This window comes from Phoenix dactylifera, unplaced genomic scaffold, assembly GCF_009389715.1.
Source record: "Phoenix dactylifera cultivar Barhee BC4 unplaced genomic scaffold, palm_55x_up_171113_PBpolish2nd_filt_p 000196F, whole genome shotgun sequence".
Lineage (NCBI taxonomy): Eukaryota > Viridiplantae > Streptophyta > Magnoliopsida > Arecales > Arecaceae > Phoenix > Phoenix dactylifera.
Genome location: NW_024067720.1, coordinates 458,331 through 479,647, shown reverse-complemented (window position 1 = coordinate 479,647; position 21,317 = coordinate 458,331). Strand labels below are relative to the sequence as shown.

The 21,317-nt window shown below is 40.4% G+C and overlaps 1 protein-coding gene and 1 non-coding gene across 2 annotated transcripts; both read left to right on the top strand.

The window, feature by feature from the left end:
- The first annotated feature begins 935 nt into the window (after positions 1-935).
- LOC120105125 lies at positions 936-1,042 on the top strand. Its single transcript, XR_005507511.1, has one exon. It is a non-coding gene; the product is annotated as a small nucleolar RNA R71 (small nucleolar RNA).
- Positions 1,043-11,372: 10,330 nt separating this feature from the next.
- LOC120105121 lies at positions 11,373-16,188 on the top strand (the record flags this gene model as incomplete). The annotated part of the gene is made up of 4 exons (XM_039117284.1): positions 11,373-11,975; positions 13,174-14,427; positions 14,617-14,645; positions 14,967-16,188. Coding segments are annotated over 4 exons (3,108 nt in total), but the record flags the coding sequence as incomplete, so codon positions are not given.
- Between the last annotated feature and the right edge of the window lie 5,129 nt (positions 16,189-21,317).

Here is a 21,317-nt window from a genome sequence, read left to right as displayed (position 1 = left end):
GAAATGGAGCAACTATCTTGTGATGGGGTATTGAATCATTTTGTTCATTATCATCTTCATCCTTCTTTTCAATAGATTTTTCAGGTTTGTCATCTTTTGTCGGAATTTCTTTGTTAATTATTTTTCCACTACGAAGGGTTGTGACAGACTTAACTTGTTCAAATTTTTGTTGGGATGAACTTGCTTCATGGACCTCATGTTGACCCTTTGGGTTCGATTGAGGTTGGGCTGGAAATGTCCCTTTTTCTCTAACATTGAGTTGAGCCTCAATTCTACCTACAGAATTTTTAAGTTCTTGGAGTGATTGCATTGTATTCTGATTTATTTGAGTCTGCCCTTGCATGAAGGTTTGCAAAGTATCTTCAAGGGATTTCCTATGTGGTGGCACATAAGGAGTAGGAACAGAATTTCCTTGAGATTCATTGGCAGTGGGTCCATGTCTCCAGCTAAAGTTAGGATGGTTTCGCCAATTAGGATTATATGTTTCTGGAAATGGTCTTTTATAAGTATTGGTGAAATTTGCTTGATCATGCAACACTTCTTGAAAAGCAGGGATTGTAGGACAATTCTTGGTCACATGTGCATTACTCTCGCAAATTCCACATATACTTTCAACAATAGTTTGTGCTTTTCCTATATTGGCTTTGCTTAATTCCATGGCTTCAACCTTCCTAGTCATATTAGCAATTTTTACATTGACATCATTATCATCTTTAATAAGATATATTCCTCCTTTTGCATTAGGTGCTATTTTAGATTTTTCATTTTTATCTGTTGTATCCCAAGCTTGTGCATTTTCTGCTAAAAGATCAAAATAATCCCAGGCTTCATTTGGTTCCTTACTCATGAATTCTCCGTTACACATCATTTCTACAAATTGTCTCATATTTGAGGACAAACCATCATAAAAGAAACTAATGACCCTCCAAATTTCATATCCATGATGTGGGCAAGCAAGCAGAAGGTCCTTAAATCTTTTCCAACACTGAAAAAATGTTTCTCCATCTTTTTGTGCGAAGTTCATGATATTTCTTCTAAGTGTGTTTGTTTTATGTGTTGGAAAGAATTTCTTTAAAAATTCTCTTGTCATTTCTTGCCAGGTGGCTATGGTCCTAGGCCTTAAGGAGTGTAACCATGACTTAGCTTTTTCCTTTAAAGAAAAAGGAAATAACTTAAGCTTAACTACCTCTTCAGTAACATCATTGAAATGAAGTGTTGAACACACTGCATCAAATTCTTTCAGATGCAAGTAGGGACTTTCAGAATCAAGTCCGTGAAACTTTGGGAGTAATTGGATTATTCCTGGTTTCATGTCAAAAGCTCCCGCAGCAGTAGGAATAACCATACAGGATGGGGTACTGGTCCTAGTGGGTTGTAGATAATCACGAAGCATTCTAATAGGTAAGTCATCTTGAAATTCATTGTCTCCTTGATTACTACCATTATCTTCCATTTGATTATTTGAATTTTGAACAATTAAATTTTTATCTCTTGATTCAACTCGAAATAATCTATTCGTTTTATCTCTCTCCCACAACAGCATATACTGAAATTTTATTTTATTTTATATATTTTATTATTATTATTATTATTATTATTTTGTTGGTACAAGTACCACCTAAAGAGATCTAAACAAACACCTTAACAAAACAATTTAATTAAAATTAAACATGCATTAAAACATCACCCAACAATTTCTAATGTTTTTCTAAAAATTCTAGACAGCTCCTAACTGGTTTGAAGAGAACACCTAAGCCTCCAATCCGGTCTAGTAACCTTAGTCGACCAGGTAAGCTCCCAGGTAAGTGGAGGGGTCACGATGCGTATAGCAAAGGTCCCACTTAAAACCCACTTTTCTCGAACAGAAACTGTCTCCCTTCAATCACTTAGAGGGACAAAGCTTACCTAGACATCGACCGGGCCACAGAGCGAAATTGGTGCAACTTTCAGTGGTCTTCGTCCTATTGAGCTCGAATATCCTTAGGGGCCAATGTCTAGTTGATTTTAATTAGGCTTAGGATATTTATGCACTTGGATGATTTTTGGGCTAAGGACGAGTAATGAAATTCCGACCTTATCTTTTTAATGGATTCAGCCCTTAGATTATTTTTTTGCAAATGCTTTATACTATATGCAACAATCAAGAAGATTTTTAACATTTTATGTCATGACATTAAATTGCATTTGAATAGTTGATCAAGCAAACTAGCTAAATTTTTTTATTTATTTATTTATTTTTTTATTTTTTTATTATTTTAATTAATAATTTTTTTAAATAATTTTTTTAAACAAGAGTAAAATTCTAATCTAGAAAAAATAGAACTAGTATGAACAAAATAGAAAAATTAATTTAAATACTCACGGCCGGAGTTCGTTCACTCCAGGAATCCAAAAATTTGATCTTGATCTTCCTCGTTACTGGTCCCGCTTTTTGTCGTCTTTGAATCTGTAAAGATTTGAAATTTCAACCGTGTTAAAAATAAAGAAAAGTTGAAGAACTAGAAATTAAAAATTGAAATTTGCAGCCTTGTTCTCGTTCGCACGTTGCAAATCCCCGGCAACGGCGCCAAAAACTTGCTACGACTTTGATCTTGCTCTTTTAAAAAGAAAAATTAAATGTAGAATACCCCAAGTATAGGATGTAGCAAAGTAATATTCTCAGTGAGTTCGAGATCGAATCCACAGGGATTTGACAGTGAACAAAAACTAAAGGCTAAATAATATTAGAATTGACAAGGATATAACTAAGGCGTTAGGATTCAGCCTAGCACTTCATCATTCTTTTCTTAAAATCATCTATTAATCATAATAAAATAGATTTAGTTTTATGGGCAGCATTACAATTATTCTATTTTAAACTACAGAGATTTCTAAGCATCTGTTATACCCGGAGGAAATAACAAATCAAAGAAAATATATAAGTTTGAAATAATTTCTATCAATCTACTGCACCGTAAATCAAATCAAAAACGTTAAAATCCCATTGATGATTAAAGGAAATACATGAAGAAAATGCTAGGCTTTTCCCTAGCCTTAGCTAAAAGAGATTTAGTTATCCATATGAGATGCAAGCATTTTTATAAAAAAGGATTAGCAACGAATAAGTTAAAATAAACATAAATCCTTTTTCCTTTTTATTCAGAAACAGAGCACTCTGTTTCTTTTCCTTTCCTTGCTTCTTCCCTTTCCTCCACCGGATGACTTCTCTCCTTCCTCGCCAGCTGGTTTCTCCCCTTTGGTCCACCGGAAGGATGATGAATCGTGGCCCCCTGGTCACCTCTCTCCTTTCTGGCCTCTCCTCCTTCTCTCCACCGGCTGAGAAGATGGATCGGAAGAGAAGATGCAGACGGTTGGCTTCCTTCCTCTTCCGTCGTTGCTGGCCTCCTCCTCTTTCCGAATGGCCTCCGTCGATCCACTCCTGATCCGTTTATAGACACCTTCAGCGGTGTGGCTGGGAGATCCGAAAGCAACGTGTCGCCACAAATGCTTGGGACTCTTCCGCTGGAACGCGTGGATGAGCTAGGAAGAAACAGGGGAGACGGAAGGACGCTAATGAATGCTGGGGACGTTGCAGAAGTTTGGGAAGCTCCAGATGTTGAGAAGGAGATCACGAACGTTGCTGATCCGAACGGATGGGAAGCTGCTGAGGCGGGATGCGGACGGATTGGCTTCAGATTCCCTCGCTGGACGCGGATGAGATGCCACGAAGACTTGGGATGCTTCATGGACTGTTGGGAAATTGAGAAGACTCCTCAGATGGCTGATGGGGAGAATGGAATGCGGCTGAAACGCGGACTGTTTGGCTTCGGAAGACATTGACGTTGGGAATTCTTGGCTGGGACGGTTTGATGCTGAAAGCTCTGTTTCGAAATAGAGGAAGTGGGATGGATGAACCGATTGCATGTGCTGGGAGGTCACGGACGGTTGGATTTGTGGATGGCTTTTGTGAATTTAGATGTATGGGACGAGCGAACGAAAAAAATGTCTGGACTTTCCATATAGGCGTGGAATACGCGGAGGCGACGTGGATGAGCTGGGATCTTCATGACGCGGGCACTAATGCTGGCTGAATCAGCTGGACACAGTGATATGGATTGCATGCGGATGACGGGCAACATGAGGCTCAGATGAGACGCTAGGGATTTGTTGAGCACGGGCTTCCAGGCATTGAGCTCAAATCCAACGTTATTGGGACTTTTGAATTACATGCACTCAGACACAAATAAAACATTAATTAATTAATTTTATTAATAAAGATTAGCTATAATACTAATTAAGATAATACAAAAATTTCACTTTTGTACTCTCATCATTGAATTGTATATGAATTAATGAATTAATAAAAGATTATTTGGTATTATTCATCGCATATATTCTGTACATCTTTTTGAACTCTTGTGATGTGATGAAGTCCTTAGGACTCTTTTAAGAGATAAATGAGGATTTGTCTATGAGTTCTTAAACCAGTTCGCGATCAAACGACATGCTATTACTAGGACAGTAGCATTATCAAGAATAGGTCGTTGTCTGCCATATCGTTGGTTATCCTCTTAACCAAGGAGTGTATAGACATTGATATGCCACACAGGTGAAGTGTAGGAGTATATTTCACTGAACGTGACCAGTTTCGGAACGCTCTGCTGCTAAGAGATGTTCCGAGTAGATATGGGTATATGTGTCCCTCCGACCTGAGATCACCACATTGACCAACAAGCAACTCACTATACTTTGGTACCGGACTATCTGAGTTTCTAATTCAGTGACGGAAGGTTACTGGGTGCAGTCAAGTACTTGCGATGTTGGTGTGTGAGTCAAGATGGAATTGACCCCTCCTAGTGACAGAAAATAATGCCCTTGTGTTCAATTTAGCAAAACCTTAGCCAAGGTAATCCTTGTGAAGAGTCACAGGATTTGTAAAGTTGAAACACATTATGGATGAACTGATTAAAGAGTTGGCAGTGAACTCTGAAGTCGTCCTGAGCATTTGGAGTCATAGGGATGAATTATACGGTAATCATAGTCCAAGGGTTCTTGAATGTTGCTTTGCAATCATTCGACCTATCCAGACGTCGGGTACCATTGCTAGATGATCATTTCGATTAGTACAAGAAGTTGTTTTTGTGCTACCGGCTTAGATTCGAACCTTGGGGTCACACACATAGAAGTTTCTAGGTTGATCAAATGGCTGATTGATGATTGAGAATCATTCAGGGATAATTTAGTCAATTCGATTGACAAATTATTCTAAGCAAAAGTTGCAGTAAAATAATTATTGAATTATTGGAGGATTAATTAGCAATTAGATTGCTAATGAACTCAATTTGATTGAGTAATTGGGCTTAGGCTGAGCCAAATTGAATAGGATTCAATTTGGACTATATCAGGGTTTGACCTAATTGGATTGGCTTCAACCCAAGTAGATTGAATTTGACCCAATTGGTGAGACTTGACCTAACTGGATTGGGCTTGACCCAAATCAATTAGAAGATCTTATTTGATGAGGATTGTGAGTCCAAATAATCAGAATTGGATGAGGAGAAGAATCCTTAAATTTTAGGAACCAATCCTTATCTTTCTTGGAGAAGAATGATATCTTGATTTATCCCCAAAATTTTTCACGCCTATCCTCTTTATTTTTGGCCAAAAATTGGTGCGAGAAGAGAGGAGTCGTGGGGCTATATTTTTTAATAAAAAATGGCACCTCAAATCTTTCTAAAAAGATTAAGATGAAATTTCTAATTTGTAGGGATTGCATGGCGCATGAAATATGGTGGTCTGTGGCTTAACTTTGGATGCATGAATTCCTATCTTTTATGAAATTAAGATATGTTTATCTTCTCTTAGCTGCCGAATCACCATAATTTTTTGGGAATTTTATCAGCCAAATTAATTGGCTAAATTAGGTGTGAGGCGTGGGGGGGTTTTTTGGCTATAAAAGACCCTCACGCTTAGGGTTCAATATGTACAATATTTAGAGATTTCAAAAAATTCTGAAAAAATTCTCTGAGGGCCGCCATCCCTTCTTCTCCTTCTTCCTCACGTCCATCCTCCATTTCCTTGAAGAACAATCAAAGATTGAGTGTTTCGAAAGAGAAAGCTTCAACCATTGCAGCGTTCCTGCGCGAGCTAGCACTCTTGCGGAAGATGATCTACCTAGGGCTTCGCGTGGACAATCTATAGAGGCCGGACATGTGTGAGGCCAATTAGTCTCCCTATTTGATTCACAAGAATCCTAATCTAATTAGGAGTTATCTTTATCTATTAGACCAAAATTAATTAGGACTCTAGGAATCCTAATCCAATTAGGATTCATATAATTTTAGTCCTAATCCAATTAGGACTTTAGGAATCCTACTTCAAGTAGGACTCTAATAATTTGAAGTCCTAATCGAATTAGAACTCTAGGAGTCCTACTTCAAGTAGGACTCTTTAACCTTATTAAATAAGATCGAGCCCAATTAATTAAGTCCAATTGATTCAATCAAATTGCAATCCAATTGCAATCAATTCCTTTTTCAACTCATTAACTCTTAGTGGGTTAAACCAATTATCAATCAAATTGACAATTACAAACTATTGTGATTCTAAATCACAATCCAACCATTAGATCGATCAAATTTTCTATTGTGTGTGACCCCATAGATTCTATTCTCTCTGGTAGTGAGATATATTGTGATTTTTATTATAATATTATTGAAACTCCTTTCAACGGGTTGGAACAATTCCAACTCTTCTCATTCGGGTTCACTGATCATCAAGTGAATGCCTTTGAGTCTCACCATCCACCAGTGATCCCTAGCAGCATGTAGTGGCAATCCAGCAGAATGGAATGATGAACCTCTAGGTGCAGTTAGCGTATGATACAGTCCCTTTATCGTGGATCCCGATAGGATGGAGGTTATGGATAACTCGTTAAACCCCATCATCTGTCATATGTAAAATTTATTCGACTCCAGTTCAAGATTGGAAAACTCTTTTTTCAAAAACTACCTTGGCCAAGGATTTACGAACTCAGTCTCATAAATCACATAGGATCTCTCCTAATCTATCAAGGTCGATAGATTTCAGCTAGATGCACCCCTACACCTACAATGAACCTACTGCAGCCATTCTGCACCACAAGGATCCAAATGGATAGAGTCTATGTTTATGTGCTCGTCAAACTACAGCAACCTTACTGTGAATAACCGAGGCATCGCAGGTCAAAGGATCAGTCATACAACTGCAGCATCAAGTAAGTCACTGTCGAGTGGATAGACATCCAAGTGACTACTTGCTTTGGTCACGCTCAGTACTCTTGTTCTCTAACAAGCACTTGCACAATCACTCTAGTGTCCCCATACTATGGACTCAAGACTCATCTATCTGACTAAGTGATCTGTGCACTAATCTCAGCGGATTGATTACTGTTCCTTGTAATGGATCCATCGATCAGGAACAATTCAGGAATTAATCACCAATGACACATACCTCAAATTCTCAACTTTTGAGAATATGCGTCATCGTCTTATTAATTCCTTGAACGATTCATGGACACATAAGAATATGAATGAAAAGAATGCCCATCCTAATAAATTCATTATTAGGTCAAGTACAAATTTATGTCCCGGAACAAAATAATGTGTCAGCCAAATTGGCTTATAGGGCATAAATCTAATACGAAATAGTTTGAACATTTCAAACGATTCTGACTTATGTTTCATAAGATAGACGTACCCATACCTAGATAAGTCGTCTGTAAATGTAATGAAATACGAGTATCCACCTCTAGCTTTTATGCTCATTGGCCCACATACATTAGTATATATAAGGGTCAATAAATCACTAGCTTGTTCACCTTTTTCGGTAAAAGATGATTTGGTCATATTTCCAAGAAGACATGACTCACAGGTTGTCAATGATTCATAATCATTAATATTGAAGATTTCCTCTTTACATAACCTTTTCATCCTGTTCTTGTTAATATGACCTAGCCTATAATGCCAAAGGTAGACATCTATGACATTATTTATTCTAGGGCGCTAACTTGATGTGTACATTACATTAACAAGTTGTGATAACAAGTAGATGTCATTGCTCAATCGTCCATTCATTACAGTAACATCATTCATAATGATATCACAAAAATATTTCTTTATTGAAATTTCATAACTGTTCATGGCCAAAAGGCCTATGGAAATTACATTCAATAAAAACGTAGGACAATAGTGACAATCACTCAAGACAACTATATGAGAATTGAAAACAAGTTTAAGATTTCCTAAAGCTAGAACTGGAACAGATCTTCCATCTTAAATATTCAGAAATCTCTCTCTGTTTCCAAATCTCTTATTGACCTGAAGTCCTTGCAACGAATTGCATATATTAAATAGACTTCCAGTATCTAATACCCAGGTCGAATTATCACATATAGAGAAATTATAAGGTGTTATCATATAAATACCTTGATCAATAACTGATTGCATCTTTCTCTTTTGCCTGTGTAGGTCAAGAGAAGCAATGTACTGAGCACAGTTCCTCTTCCAATACCCTTGCTTCTTACAATAGAAGCACTCTGCCTTACTTTGATCAGCCTTCACCTTCTTGGTCTGACTTGGCTTAGCATGTTGCACCTTTTTCTTTTGATTCTTATTTTTCTTCCCTTTCTTAAAGGGACGACGCCCTCCGGAAGAACCTCCCACTAAATTCACCGACCCTTTTAAGAGCTGGTGATCCTTCTCAAATGTCTATAGTAAACCCAACAATTGGTGATAATTTACTATATGTTTCGTCATACGAAAGTGAGTAAGGAATGGGCGGTATGATTCTGGCAGGAAATTTAGTATTGCATCTTTCCCCAATTGATCATGTAGAAAAAATTCGAAAGTGCTCAGGCGCTCTATCAACTCGATCATGTACAATACATGATCAGTTACTGAGGCCCCATCCTTCATCCGGGCGCTGAAAATGGCACAACTAGTTTTGTGCCTTTCAACGTCATTGGGAATGCCGAAAGATTCATTCAACACTTGAACAATTTTTTTCCGGTTGTGCATTCTCGAACTTGCGACTGGACTCGTCGTTCATTGCAGTGAGCATAATGCAACGGACAGTGATACGGTCACTGAGCCACTTATGGTATGTGTCTTTGATTGTACCCCGTGCATTAGCAGCAGGCTGCTCAGGTGCCGGATCCGTTATCACATAAAGGATCCATTCATGCTCTAGCACAATCTTAAGTTTCCTAAGCCAGTTGTTGAAATTAGGTCCTGTCAACTTGTTGTTATCCAATAACGAATGTAGCGACAAATTGGTCGCCATTTCTGCATGAAAAGTGTGGAGTGATTGATTAAAACCCCATTTGATTTTGATGAGCTCAAAGCATTTGAGTATATCTTGTGATTACTAATGAATTCAATTGAGTGTTTCAGTGAAAATCCTGTCCAAGTGTTTCTAGACTTGGTTCATAGTATTTTGGATAAGTTAAGAAGTCTGCATGAACCAATGTCTGAGACTCGAGTCGACTCCCGAGTATCACGAGTCGACTCCAAGCGTATCAAGTTCACTGGCACGAGCTCGAGTCGACTCCAGATCAGTACGAGTCGACTCCGACTGAGAACAGACAGAAGGACAGAAAGCTTCAACTCAGAAACTGTCAACGAGTCGACTCCCGAAGTGCGCGAGTCGACTCCAATGTTCAACGAGTCGACTCCAGGGTAGTAAGAGTCGACTCCAAGAGAAACACAAAGAAAAGTCAGAGAGCAGTTTTCGGGTCTGAGATTCGAGTCGACTCCAGTGGAACGCGAGTCGACTCCGATGGTTGGCAGATCGACTCCAAAGAAGGTAAGAGTCGACTCTCAGAGGAACACAAAGAAAAAGTCAGAGAACGATTTTCGGACTCTGAGATTCGAGTCGACTCCCGCAGTACGCGAGTCGACTCCGAGACTGAGCGACCATCAACAGACAGAAGACCATGTTACTGCCTCTGAGATTCGAGTCGACTCACAGACAGCTCGAGTCGACTCCGAGACAAGCTTCACGTCAAAAGACAGAAGACCAACTTTCGGAAACTGAGAGCCGAGTCGACTCCAAGGAAGTTCGAGTCGACTCCAAGACTGGATGAGCCAAAAGACAGAGAATCGGGAGTTCGGGCTCTGAGATTCGAGTCGACTCCCAGGACAGTCGAGTCGACTCGAGTGGACAAAATTCAAATTTGGATCCACGGACTTCAGTGGATGAGCCGACTCCAAAATTGCCACGTCAGCTCCAGAAGTTGGCGAGTCGACTCCAGGTCAAGACGAGTCGACTCCCAGTCAAGACGGCAACTTTAATTCAAATTTGGAACAGTTGCCGAGTCGACTCCGGAAAAGCGTGAGTCGACTCCTGCTACAGCCGAGTCGACTCCTGATCGCGCGAGTCGACTCCAACCCACCAACGGTCATATTGTCAGGCTGCGCAGAGTGTGCAAAACGGCCAGAAAAAGCAGAGTAACGGCTAGTTTCCATGGGGGTTGGCTTAAATAGCCACAGAGGACTGTAGCAAGGCAGAGAATAGACATTCCACTCCAAGCATTCAAGTTTTCAAGCTCTCCAAGTGCTCTTAAACAAAAAAGGGGAGATCTGCATTTACTGCTCCAACAACTTCTTCCCAACAATCAAAGCTTCCTCCTCCTGCATTCAAGTCGACCACTCTTTCAAGAGGAGACCGGAGTTCCAGAAGCCATACCTCTTCACCAGCTTAAAAGCGTTTGAGGGCTTCTAACTCCTTTACGATTATATTGTTTTAAATCTGCTTTTTGAGAAGCTATTTTCTGTTTTCTTCTATCTCTTGTATTTACTTGATTCAATCGGGGGATTGAATCAAGGGGTTTAAGGTTGGTTGGTGAGCCAAGTTAAAACCAACGTGTGTAAGGGTTTGATTGTGAGCCCGGGAAAACAATCGGGGTTTGGTTCTAGTCGGTGAGCCTGGGAAAACCGACCGAGTTCGTTGTGAGCTCGTAAAACAACAAGTTTGGTTGTGAGCTTGCAAAACAACCGGCTGTAATCCAAGGGGGTTATAGTGAAATTCCCAAGTGACACTTGGGGAGTGGACGTAGGAGCAAGGGTTAGCTCCGAACCACTATAAAACTTTGTGTTTGTAGTGCATTGTCTCTCATCTTCTTCCCCGGACACTACTCACAGCACTTAGCTTTAATTAAACAACTTGCTATAGTTTTAAATTAATCATCCACAAAGTTTTAAATATTCAAGTTAATTTAAAAACCCAATTCACCCCCCCCCCCCCTCTTGGGTTGTCTATCTGGGCAACAAGTGGTATCAGAGCCAAAAACTCTTCCACTCAAGAGTTAAAAGATCAAAATGACAACCCCATTTGGATCTTCTCACATTGAGGGTCAGTCCACCCAAAGACCCCCTTTCTTCAATGGATCTGACTACTCATACTGGAAGGCTAGGATGAGAATATTCATCCAAGCCCAAGACTATGAGATGTGGTCCATTGTAGTAAATGGGCCCTACATCCCATCCATATACGTAGATGGTGTTAAGGTACCTAAACTAGAAATGGACTGGGATGAACATGACATGAGGAAGGCACAATTAAACTCTAAAGCAATGAATGTCTTCTATTGTGCCTTAGACCGTAATGAATTCAATAGGGTCTCTACTTGCAATTCTGCAAAAGAGATTTGGGACAGACTTGAAGTGACCCATGAGGGCACGAATCAAGTGAAAGAGTCCAAAATAAATATTTTGGTTCATAAATATGAACTATTTAAAATGGACTCTAACGAAACAATTACATGCATGTTCACTAGGTTTACTGATATTGTCAATGGCCTAAAAAGCCTTGGCAAGAACTATACTAACAGTGAACTTGTCAGGAAAATCCTTCGGTGTCTACCAAGGTCGTGGGAAGCTAAAGTGACGGCAATCCAAGAAGCTAAAGACTTGAACAAGCTTCCACTTGAAGAGCTCCTTGGATCCCTTATGACGCATGAGCTTACCATGAAACAACACAACGAGGAAGAGTCCTCCCATAAAAAAAAGGTAATAGCTTTAAAATCTACTTCTTCTAACAAGGACTTGTCTTGCAGCAGCAGCAGTGAAGAAGAAGAAGATGAGGAAGATGGTGGTGAGGCTCTTCTTGTGCGCAAGTTCAAGAAATTCATCAACCACAAGAAGTCCTATCATCAAAGGAGAGGCCCCTCAAATTCCTACCGCAAGGACAAAGGTAAGGAAAGGGAAAGTGAGGGGATCGGGTGCTATGAGTGCAAAAAGCTGGGACACATCCGAGCTGAGTGTCCCTTACTAAAGAAGAGCAGCAAGTACAAGAAGAAGAAGAAAGCCCTTGTCACCACCCTATCGGACTCCGACGCATCATCCTCATCATCGGATGAAGAACAAGAAGAGAAGGCCAATTTTTGTTTCATGGCCAACGAAAATGAGATAACTTCTGATACGCACTATGATTTTTCATTTGATGAACTTTATGATGCGTTTAACGAACTAATGATTGAATATAAGGATGTTAATGTTAAAAACAGGGAACTAAAAGTAACTAACCAAACTTATATCCGTAAGTATGATTCTTTAATTAAGGATAAAGATGCTATTACCAAAGAAAATCTAGAACTTAAGACAAGCAACCAACTCTTAATTAAGAAAACTAATACCTTAACTAAAGATAATGAAAAACTAACTAAGGAACTTTCAGAACTCAAAAACCATAAACAAGTCTTAAACAAGGATCTAACAAAAGAACTAAATGATCTAAAAGCCGAAAATCAAACATTAACTAAAGAACTTAACAAATACAAACCCTTAGTTGAAAAATTCACATATAGTTTTGAAAAGTTAAACATGATACTTAACAGTCAACGAGCCGTATTTAATAAAGCGGGTTTAGGGTATAAACCGAAAAATAAACAAAAACTTCTTAGTAACTTCTTTGTCAAAGCTGGGGAAAATAAAACTAAGAAAATGATCTGTTTTTGTTGTGGAAATATAGGACATAAGGCAAATGCATGTGACTATAGAAAAAGAAAAACTAAAAGAAAGATTAAAAGGGTATGGGTTCCAAAAGGAACCAACTTGACTAACCATGAAGGACCCAAAAAAACTTGGGTACCTAAGATGACATAATTTGCTTGTGTAGGAGTGTCTTGCAGCCAAGGTCAACAAAAATTGCTGGTATTTGGATAGTAGCTGCTCAAGGCACATGACGGGTGATAAAGACCAATTTTTCACCCTTGAAGCTAAGAATGGAGGTGCTGTGATGTTTGGAGACAACAACCAAGGTCACATCATTAGTATTGGTAAAGTTCAAATCACCCCTTCTACTTTTATAGATAATGTCAGATATGTTGATGGTCTTAAGCATAACTTGTTAAGCATCAGTCAATTATGTGATAAAGGATATGATGTTATGTTTAAACCATCACTATGTATTATAACAAATCCTAATGATAATAGCTTAGTTTTTAAAGGGATTAGACGTGGAAATGTATATGTTGTAGACCTAGAAGATCTTGCAAAACATAACCAATGTCTAGTTGTAAATAAAACTAAAGATAATGATGCTAGTTGGTTATGGCACCGTAAGTTAGGTCATGCAAGCATGGACACAATAACTAAATTAGTTAAAAGAGACTCCGTGATAGGTTTGCCAAAATTAAAATTTGAAAAGAACAAAATATGTGAAGCATGTCAATTTGGCAAACAATCTAGGAACTCCTTTAAATCCATAAAATGTGTCTCTACCTCTAGGTCTCTAGAATTATTACACATGGACCTATTTGGTCCAACTAGAACAACAAGTCTAGGTGGAAATAAATATGGTCTTGTTATAGTAGATGATTACTCTAGGTACACATGGGTCATGTTCCTAGCACATAAGGATCAAGCATTTTCTATGTTTAAAAAATTTCATAAGGAAGTAACAAATGCTAGAGAGTCTTCAGTCATAGCCATTAGAAGTGACCATGGTACCGAATTCGAAAATCAATTATTTGACGAATTTTGTAGTAAAAAGGGGATAACCCATAATTTTTCTGCACCTAGGACACCACAACAAAATGGAGTTGTGGAAAGGAAGAATAGAACTCTAGAGGAAATGGCTAGAACGATGTTATGTGAAAGTAACCTCCCTAAGTACTTTTGGGGAGAAGCCATTAATACTTCTTGCCATATATTAAATAGAGTTTTATTAAGACCCATTATAAAGAAAACACCTTATGAACTGTGGAAAAACAGAAAACCAAAAGTTAACTATTTTCATGTTTTTGGATGTAGGTGTTTTGTACATAATAATGGAAAAGATAATCTAGGAAAATTTGATCCTAAATCTGATGAAGGAATATTCCTAGGTTATTCTACAACTAGTAAAGCCTATAGAATCTTTAATAAAAGAACCCTAGTTATAGAAGAATCTATACATGTTGTTTTTGATGACTCTAGTGACATCTCATCTAGTAAGAAGGTTAATTTTGATGATGATATTGAAATACTTGAAGAAAAGATAGATGAGATGGGATTACAAGATGATAATCAAAAGTTGATTGAAGGAGAATCGTCAAACCAAGAGCCTATAGTGGATCATGGGCTAGCTAAAGCTTGGAGGTATGCTCACGGGCATCCTAAGGAACTAATTCTAGATGATCCATCACAACCGGTTAGGACTAGAGCATCCCTTAGGAATTTGAATAATCATCTAGCTTTTGTTTCACACTTTGAGCCCAAACATATAGAAGAAGCCGAAAATGATGTAAATTGGATAAATGCAATGCAAGAAGAACTAAATCAATTTACTAGAAACAAGGTTTGGGATCTAGTGGAGAGACCTTCTGAATATCCAATTATAGGTACTAAATGGATATATAAAAATAAGCTAGATGAAAATGGAATTGTTATAAGGAATAAGGCTAGACTAGTAGCAAAGGGTTATAATCAAGAAGAAGGCATAGATTTTGATGAAACCTTTGCTCCCGTAGCTAGACTTGAGGCAATTAGACTTCTATTAGCATATGCATGCTCTAAGGACTTCAAACTATATCAAATGGATGTAAAGAGTGCTTTTCTAAATGGGTTTATTAATGAGGAGGTGTATGTAGAACAACCTCCTGGTTTTGAAAATCATCAATACCCTAATCATGTGTATAAACTGAACAAAGCACTTTATGGACTAAAACAAGCACCTAGAGCATGGTATGAGAGACTTAGTAAATTCCTATTAGAACATGAATTCTCTAGGGGAAATGTAGATACAACATTATTTCTGAAAAAGAAAAATAAGGATATGTTATTAGTACAGATTTATGTTGATGATATCATTTTCGGTGCTACTAACAATCGCCTCTGCGAGGAATTTGCTGATTTGATGCAGAGTGAGTTTGAGATGAGCATGATGGGAGAGCTGAACTACTTCCTCGGGCTTCAAATCAAACAATCTGAAGGAGGCATCTTCATCAATCAAGCAAAATATATCAAGGAGATGCTCAAGAAGTTTGATATGGAGGGAAACAAGTCAATCAGCACCCCCATGAGCTCATCATGCAAGTTAGACCAAGATGAATCAGGTAAATCTGTAGATCAAAAACTTTATAGAGGTATGATAGGTTCTTTACTGTATCTTACTGCAAGTAGGCCTGATATTATGTTTAGTGTGTGCATGTGTGCTAGATATCAGGCTAATCCTAAAGAATCACACCTAGCTGCAGTTAAGAGAATCTTTAAATACTTAATTGGAACTAAGAACATAGGGCTGTGGTACTCTAAAGAATCTAGCCTAAACTTAATAGGGTACACAGATTCAGACTTCGCTGGATGTAAGCTGGATAGAAAAAGTACCAGCGGGTCCTGTCAATTTCTAGAAGAAAACCTAATCTCATGGTTTAGCAAGAAACAAAACTCGGTTGCATTATCCACTGCAGAAGCTGAATATGTTGCAGCCGGGAGTTGTTGTGCTCAAATCTTATGGATTAAACAACAATTAGAAGATTATGGCATTAAACAAGATAAAATTCCCATTAATTGTGATAACACAAGTGCCATAAATCTCACTAAAAATCCAATTCAACACTCAAGAACTAAACACATTGAGATAAGACATCACTTCATAAGAGATCATGTATTGAATGGTGATGTGTCACTCCAATTTGTGTGTACTGATAATCAATTAGCAGACATTTTTACAAAACCCCTAAGTGAAGAGAGGTTTAGTGTGCTTAGAAGGGGATTAGGAGTGATTGATCCATCCTAGTGGGAGTTTTTCACTAGATTAATTGATTTTGATGATTAGAATGAGGTTAAAATAGAGTTTCTATACAGTGATCATCAAATCAGTCCTTAATTAGCTGATTTTCCCTCATTTGGCATGATTATGGCATGGTTTTTAGGTGCGTGCCAAGGTTAGAGACGACTCGAGTAAGTTTCAGAGCCGGCTCCTAAGGGGGAGTCGACTCGCACATTTGCGGGAGTCGACTCGCAAAGTTGGCAGCTGAGGGGGAGTCGACTTGCACAATGTCGGGAGTCGACACGAAGTCTACATGCGCTAACAGAGAGTCGACTCGCGCATATTCTGGAGTCGACTCGAGGTCGAGTCGACTCGCGACTCAGGGGAGTCGACTCGCAGTCGGGATCCGACTTTTTAACCCTAGGGTTGTCGTTTCGCAAACACTTTTCCTCAAGCCGCCACTGTTCACAAAGCCTTAGAGCCGACTCCTAGGTCATCCCCGATCGTCTCCAAGCCCTTTTCCCGTCGATTCTTCGCCGGACATTGAGTTTCCGTCCGTTCCTAGGTCATTTCCGGTCCGTCCCGAGCTTCCTCTGTCGGTCCTTCACCGTCCTCTAGGTATTTTTCTTCCCGTTTAGGTCAAGATGCCTCGTAAGACCGTCGTTAGGAAGAGGTCCCGTCCCGAGGCCGGTCCCGAGCGACGCTCCAAGGCGCGGCACGATCCCGCGAGGCAACCACCTCCGGATCGTTCCCCGCCTAGGGTGGTTCTCGTTAGGCCGTTGGCCGGGAAGGCCGTCACCTCCGGGAGGTTTGTCGATTTCGACTATCTCTCTCGGGAGGGGTTCACCATAGGCGATAGGCTTAGAGCCCAGGGCCTAGAGTACTTCCTCACCTTGGATCTTTCCACCTATCCTGGCCTAGTTCAAGAGTTTTACAGTACCGTCCATCGGGGAGATGGAGGTATCGAGGGCACGGTAGTAGGTATCCCGTTGCGTGTCACAGAGGACCTCATTGCCCATATCCTTCACCTTCTATTAGTAGGGGTGGCTCCCGCACACCCTGAGGATAGAGTTGCGGCCCTTACGGTCGTCTTAGGGCATCCACCTCAGTCCCCCCTAGATGAGGTATCTGCTAGCTCACTTCCTATTGAAGTGAGAATCCTTTTGAGCATTCTGTCCAGGTCCATCTTCCCTAAGACAGGGAGATTTGATTTTGTGAATGAGAGGGACTTAGCTATTATGTCTTATATCCTTCAGGACACCCCGATCAACTTTCCAAAGCTCATTTATAGGTATATGTGTGAGCCCCTAGATAGACCTAGGCTCTCACTCCCATACGGGATGTTATTCACTCTTCTTTTTAGGCAGTACGAGATTTCCATTCCTGAGAGGGAACCCTCTCGTGCCTTGCGATGGACTGATCGCTTATGTATGGGGACTATGCACAGGATGGGGTTTCGGAAGAGAGAAGGGATCTGGGTTAGGAAGTCCACTCTCACTGCTCAGACCACCAGACCATCACCCAGTCCTGAGCCAGATTCAGACTACCCAGACCTTCCAGACCATCCAGACCTCCCATCCACTCCTCCTGCTCCTACCACCTCTGCCGGACCTTCCTCCTCAGTTCCACCATCTATGGAGGTCCGTATTGATACAGAGCAGCTCCGGGAGCTGTGGCAGGAGATCGTCCGAGATCTGAAGGACGAGCTGCTTCGGGAGATCCGCGGCTCGGTGCCTGCTCCCTCTTCCGCGCCCACTTCCTCTGCCCTGGTCCCTTCCTTGACAGCCGTGACTGACATGACGGCTCATGTACGGGAAGAGATCTACAATATCCGGAGTTTGGTCCAGGCCCAGTTCCACAGCATGAGTGAGGTCACGAGCTCCACTCGACAGATGCGAGAGGAGATAGGTCGTGACATGCACACCACCACCGAGGGGGCCGAGCGCTTGTCGAATGTACTCATCGACAAGCTGGACGCACTACAGACATCGGTGACTGGGCTTCAGGCGTCGGTGACAGAGCTCTCCACTACACATAGCAGAGCCACCACGTCTATTATCACGCAGCTCGGACATGTGACAGATGCAGTCACCCTCCTCATGGAGCAGAGCCGATTGAGAGGAGGAGCACCATCCTCCAGAGGAGGTGCCACATCCTCGAGAGGAGGAGCCACACCCTCCAGAGGAGGAGATGCATCCTCGAGAGGGGGAGCTTCATCCTCGAGGAGGACATAGATGTGTTTGAGTTGTGTTTTGTCTTGCTTTGCTTTACTTATTGTATTCTCACATGTATTCACATTCATATCAATACAATGAGTAGACATTTTATCTTCAATTATGTGCCATTTGATGATTGGTTGTGCCATTGATTGTGTGTGATTACCTCCTTTTTGGTATGATGACAAAAAGGGGGAGAAATATGTATAAAATATGTAAAAAGGGGAGAAATATGAAAAAATATGTAAAAGAAATCAATGGAAATAAATAAAAAGATAAACTCTTAATAACACACACAAATTTGTTCTAAGTGGATTCGGTACCTCGAGGCTCATTATCTCTCTTTTGGGGCTCCTAATGGAGTAATCTCCAGAATCTATTCAAGGGATATTCGGAGATTAGCTGAATCCTACTCAAGAACAAATTGACAGATTTTCCCTCTAAAAAGATAAAATTCAGTTCAAAAACTTCAAAGCATTAAAAGAAAATTCAGAGAATCAAAACATAGTTGAATGCATATGTTGAGGGGAAGAATCTGAATTTTAATCAAGCTAAATCATTAATGACATATAAGCCGAACAATTGATTGCATAATATGAAGGCTTATATAATTTCAAATGAAAGGGGGAGCTTTAACTCCGAAATTTAATGTTTCACTCCTTTCAAACTTGGATAAATTAAATTATCAGACATTTGAATTCATTTATGGATTTTACTTCATTGTTTTATGAGCAATTCATTTTACATATACTCAAAGTTTTGTCATCATCAAAAAGGGAGAGATTGTGGAGTGATTGATTAAAACCCCATTTGATTTTGATGAGCTCAAAGCATTTGAGTATATCTTGTGATTACTAATGAATTCAATTGAGTGTTTCAGTGAAAATCCTGTCCAAGTGTTTCTAGACTTGGTTCATAGTATTTTGGATAAGTTAAGAAGTCTGCATGAACCAATGTCTGAGACTCGAGTCGACTCCCGAGTATCACGAGTCGACTCCAAGCGTATCAAGTTCACTGGCACGAGCTCGAGTCGACTCCAGATCAGTACGAGTCGACTCCGACTGAGAACAGACAAAAGGACAGAAAGCTTCAACTCAGAAACTGTCAACGAGTCGACTCCCGAAGTGCGCGAGTCGACTCCAATGTTCAACGAGTCGACTCCAGGGTAGTAAGAGTCGACTCCAAGAGAAACACAAAGAAAAGTCAGAGAGCAGTTTTCGGGTCTGAGATTCGAGTCGACTCCAGTGGAATGCGAGTCGACTCCGATGGTTGGCAGATCGACTCCAAAGAAGGTAAGAGTCGACTCTCAGAGGAACACAAAGAAAAAGTCAGAGAACGATTTTCGGACTCTGAGATTCGAGTCGACTCCCGCAGTACGCGAGTCGACTCCGAGACTGAGCGACCATCAACAGACAGAAGATCATGTTACTGCCTCTGAGATTCGAGTCGACTCACAGACAGCTCGAGTCGACTCCGAGACAAGCTTCACGTCAAAAGGCAGAAGACCAACTTTCGGAAACTGAGAGCCGAGTCGACTCCAAGGAAGTTCGAGTCGACTCCAAGACTGGATGAGCCAAAAGACAGAGAATCGGGAGTTCGGGCTCTGAGATTCGAGTCGACTCCCAGGACAGTCGAGTCGACTCGAGTGGACAAAATTCAAATTTGGATCCACGGACTTCAGTGGATGAGCCGACTCCAAAATTGCCACGTCAGCTCCAGAAGTTGGCGAGTCGACTCCAGGTCAAGACGAGTCGACTCCCAGTCAAGACGGCAACTTTAATTCAAATTTGGAACAGTTGCCGAGTCGACTCCGGAAAAGCGTGAGTCGACTCCTGCTACAGCCGAGTCGACTCCTGATCGCGCGAGTCGACTCCAACCCACCAACGGTCATATTGTCAGGCTGCGCAGAGTGTGCAGAACGGCCAGAAAAAGCAGAGTAACGGCTAGTTTCCGTGGGGGTTGGCTTAAATAGCCACAGAGGACTGTAGCAAGGCAGAGAATAGACATTCCACTCCAAGCATTCAAGTTTTCAAGCTCTCCAAGTGCTCTTAAACGAAAAAGGGGAGATCTGCATTTACTGCTCCAACAACTTCTTCCCAACAATCAAAGCTTCCTCCTCCTGCATTCAAGTCGACCACTCTTTCAAGAGGAGACCGGAGTTCCAGAAGCCATACCTCTTCACCAGCTTAAAAGCGTTTGAGGGCTTCTAACTCCTTTACGATTATATTGTTTTAAATCTGCTTTTTGAGAAGCTATTTTCTGTTTTCTTCTATCTCTTGTATTTACTTGATTCAATCGGGGGATTGAATCAAGGGGTTTAAGGTTGGTTGGTGAGCCAAGTTAAAACCAACGTGTGTAAGGGTTTGATTGTGAGCCCGGGAAAACAATCGGGGTTTGGTTCTAGTTGGTGAGCCTGGGAAAACCGACCGAGTTCGTTGTGGGCTCGTAAAACAACAAGTTTGGTTGTGAGCTTGCAAAACAACCGGCTGTAATCCAAGGGGGTTATAGTAAAATTCCCAAGTGACACTTGGGGAGTGGACGTAGGAGCAAGGGTTAGCTCCGAACCACTATAAAACTTTGTGTTTGTAGTGCATTGTCTCTCATCTTCTTTCCCGGACACTACTCACAGCACTTAGCTTTAATTAAACAACTTGCTATAGTTTTAAATTAATCATCCACAAAGTTTTAAATATTCAAGTTAATTTAAAAACCCAATTCACCCCCCCTCTTGGGTTGTCTATCTGGGCAACAAAAAGAAAATTGGCTATCAGTATATGAATTGACAAAATCCTAAAGACTTGAATTTTAGTCTAAAGGTTCTCCCACTATTTTCTACAAATTTGTAGCCTCTACCTCAAATTCGAAGAATTATATTTAACTCTTTAGTGAGCA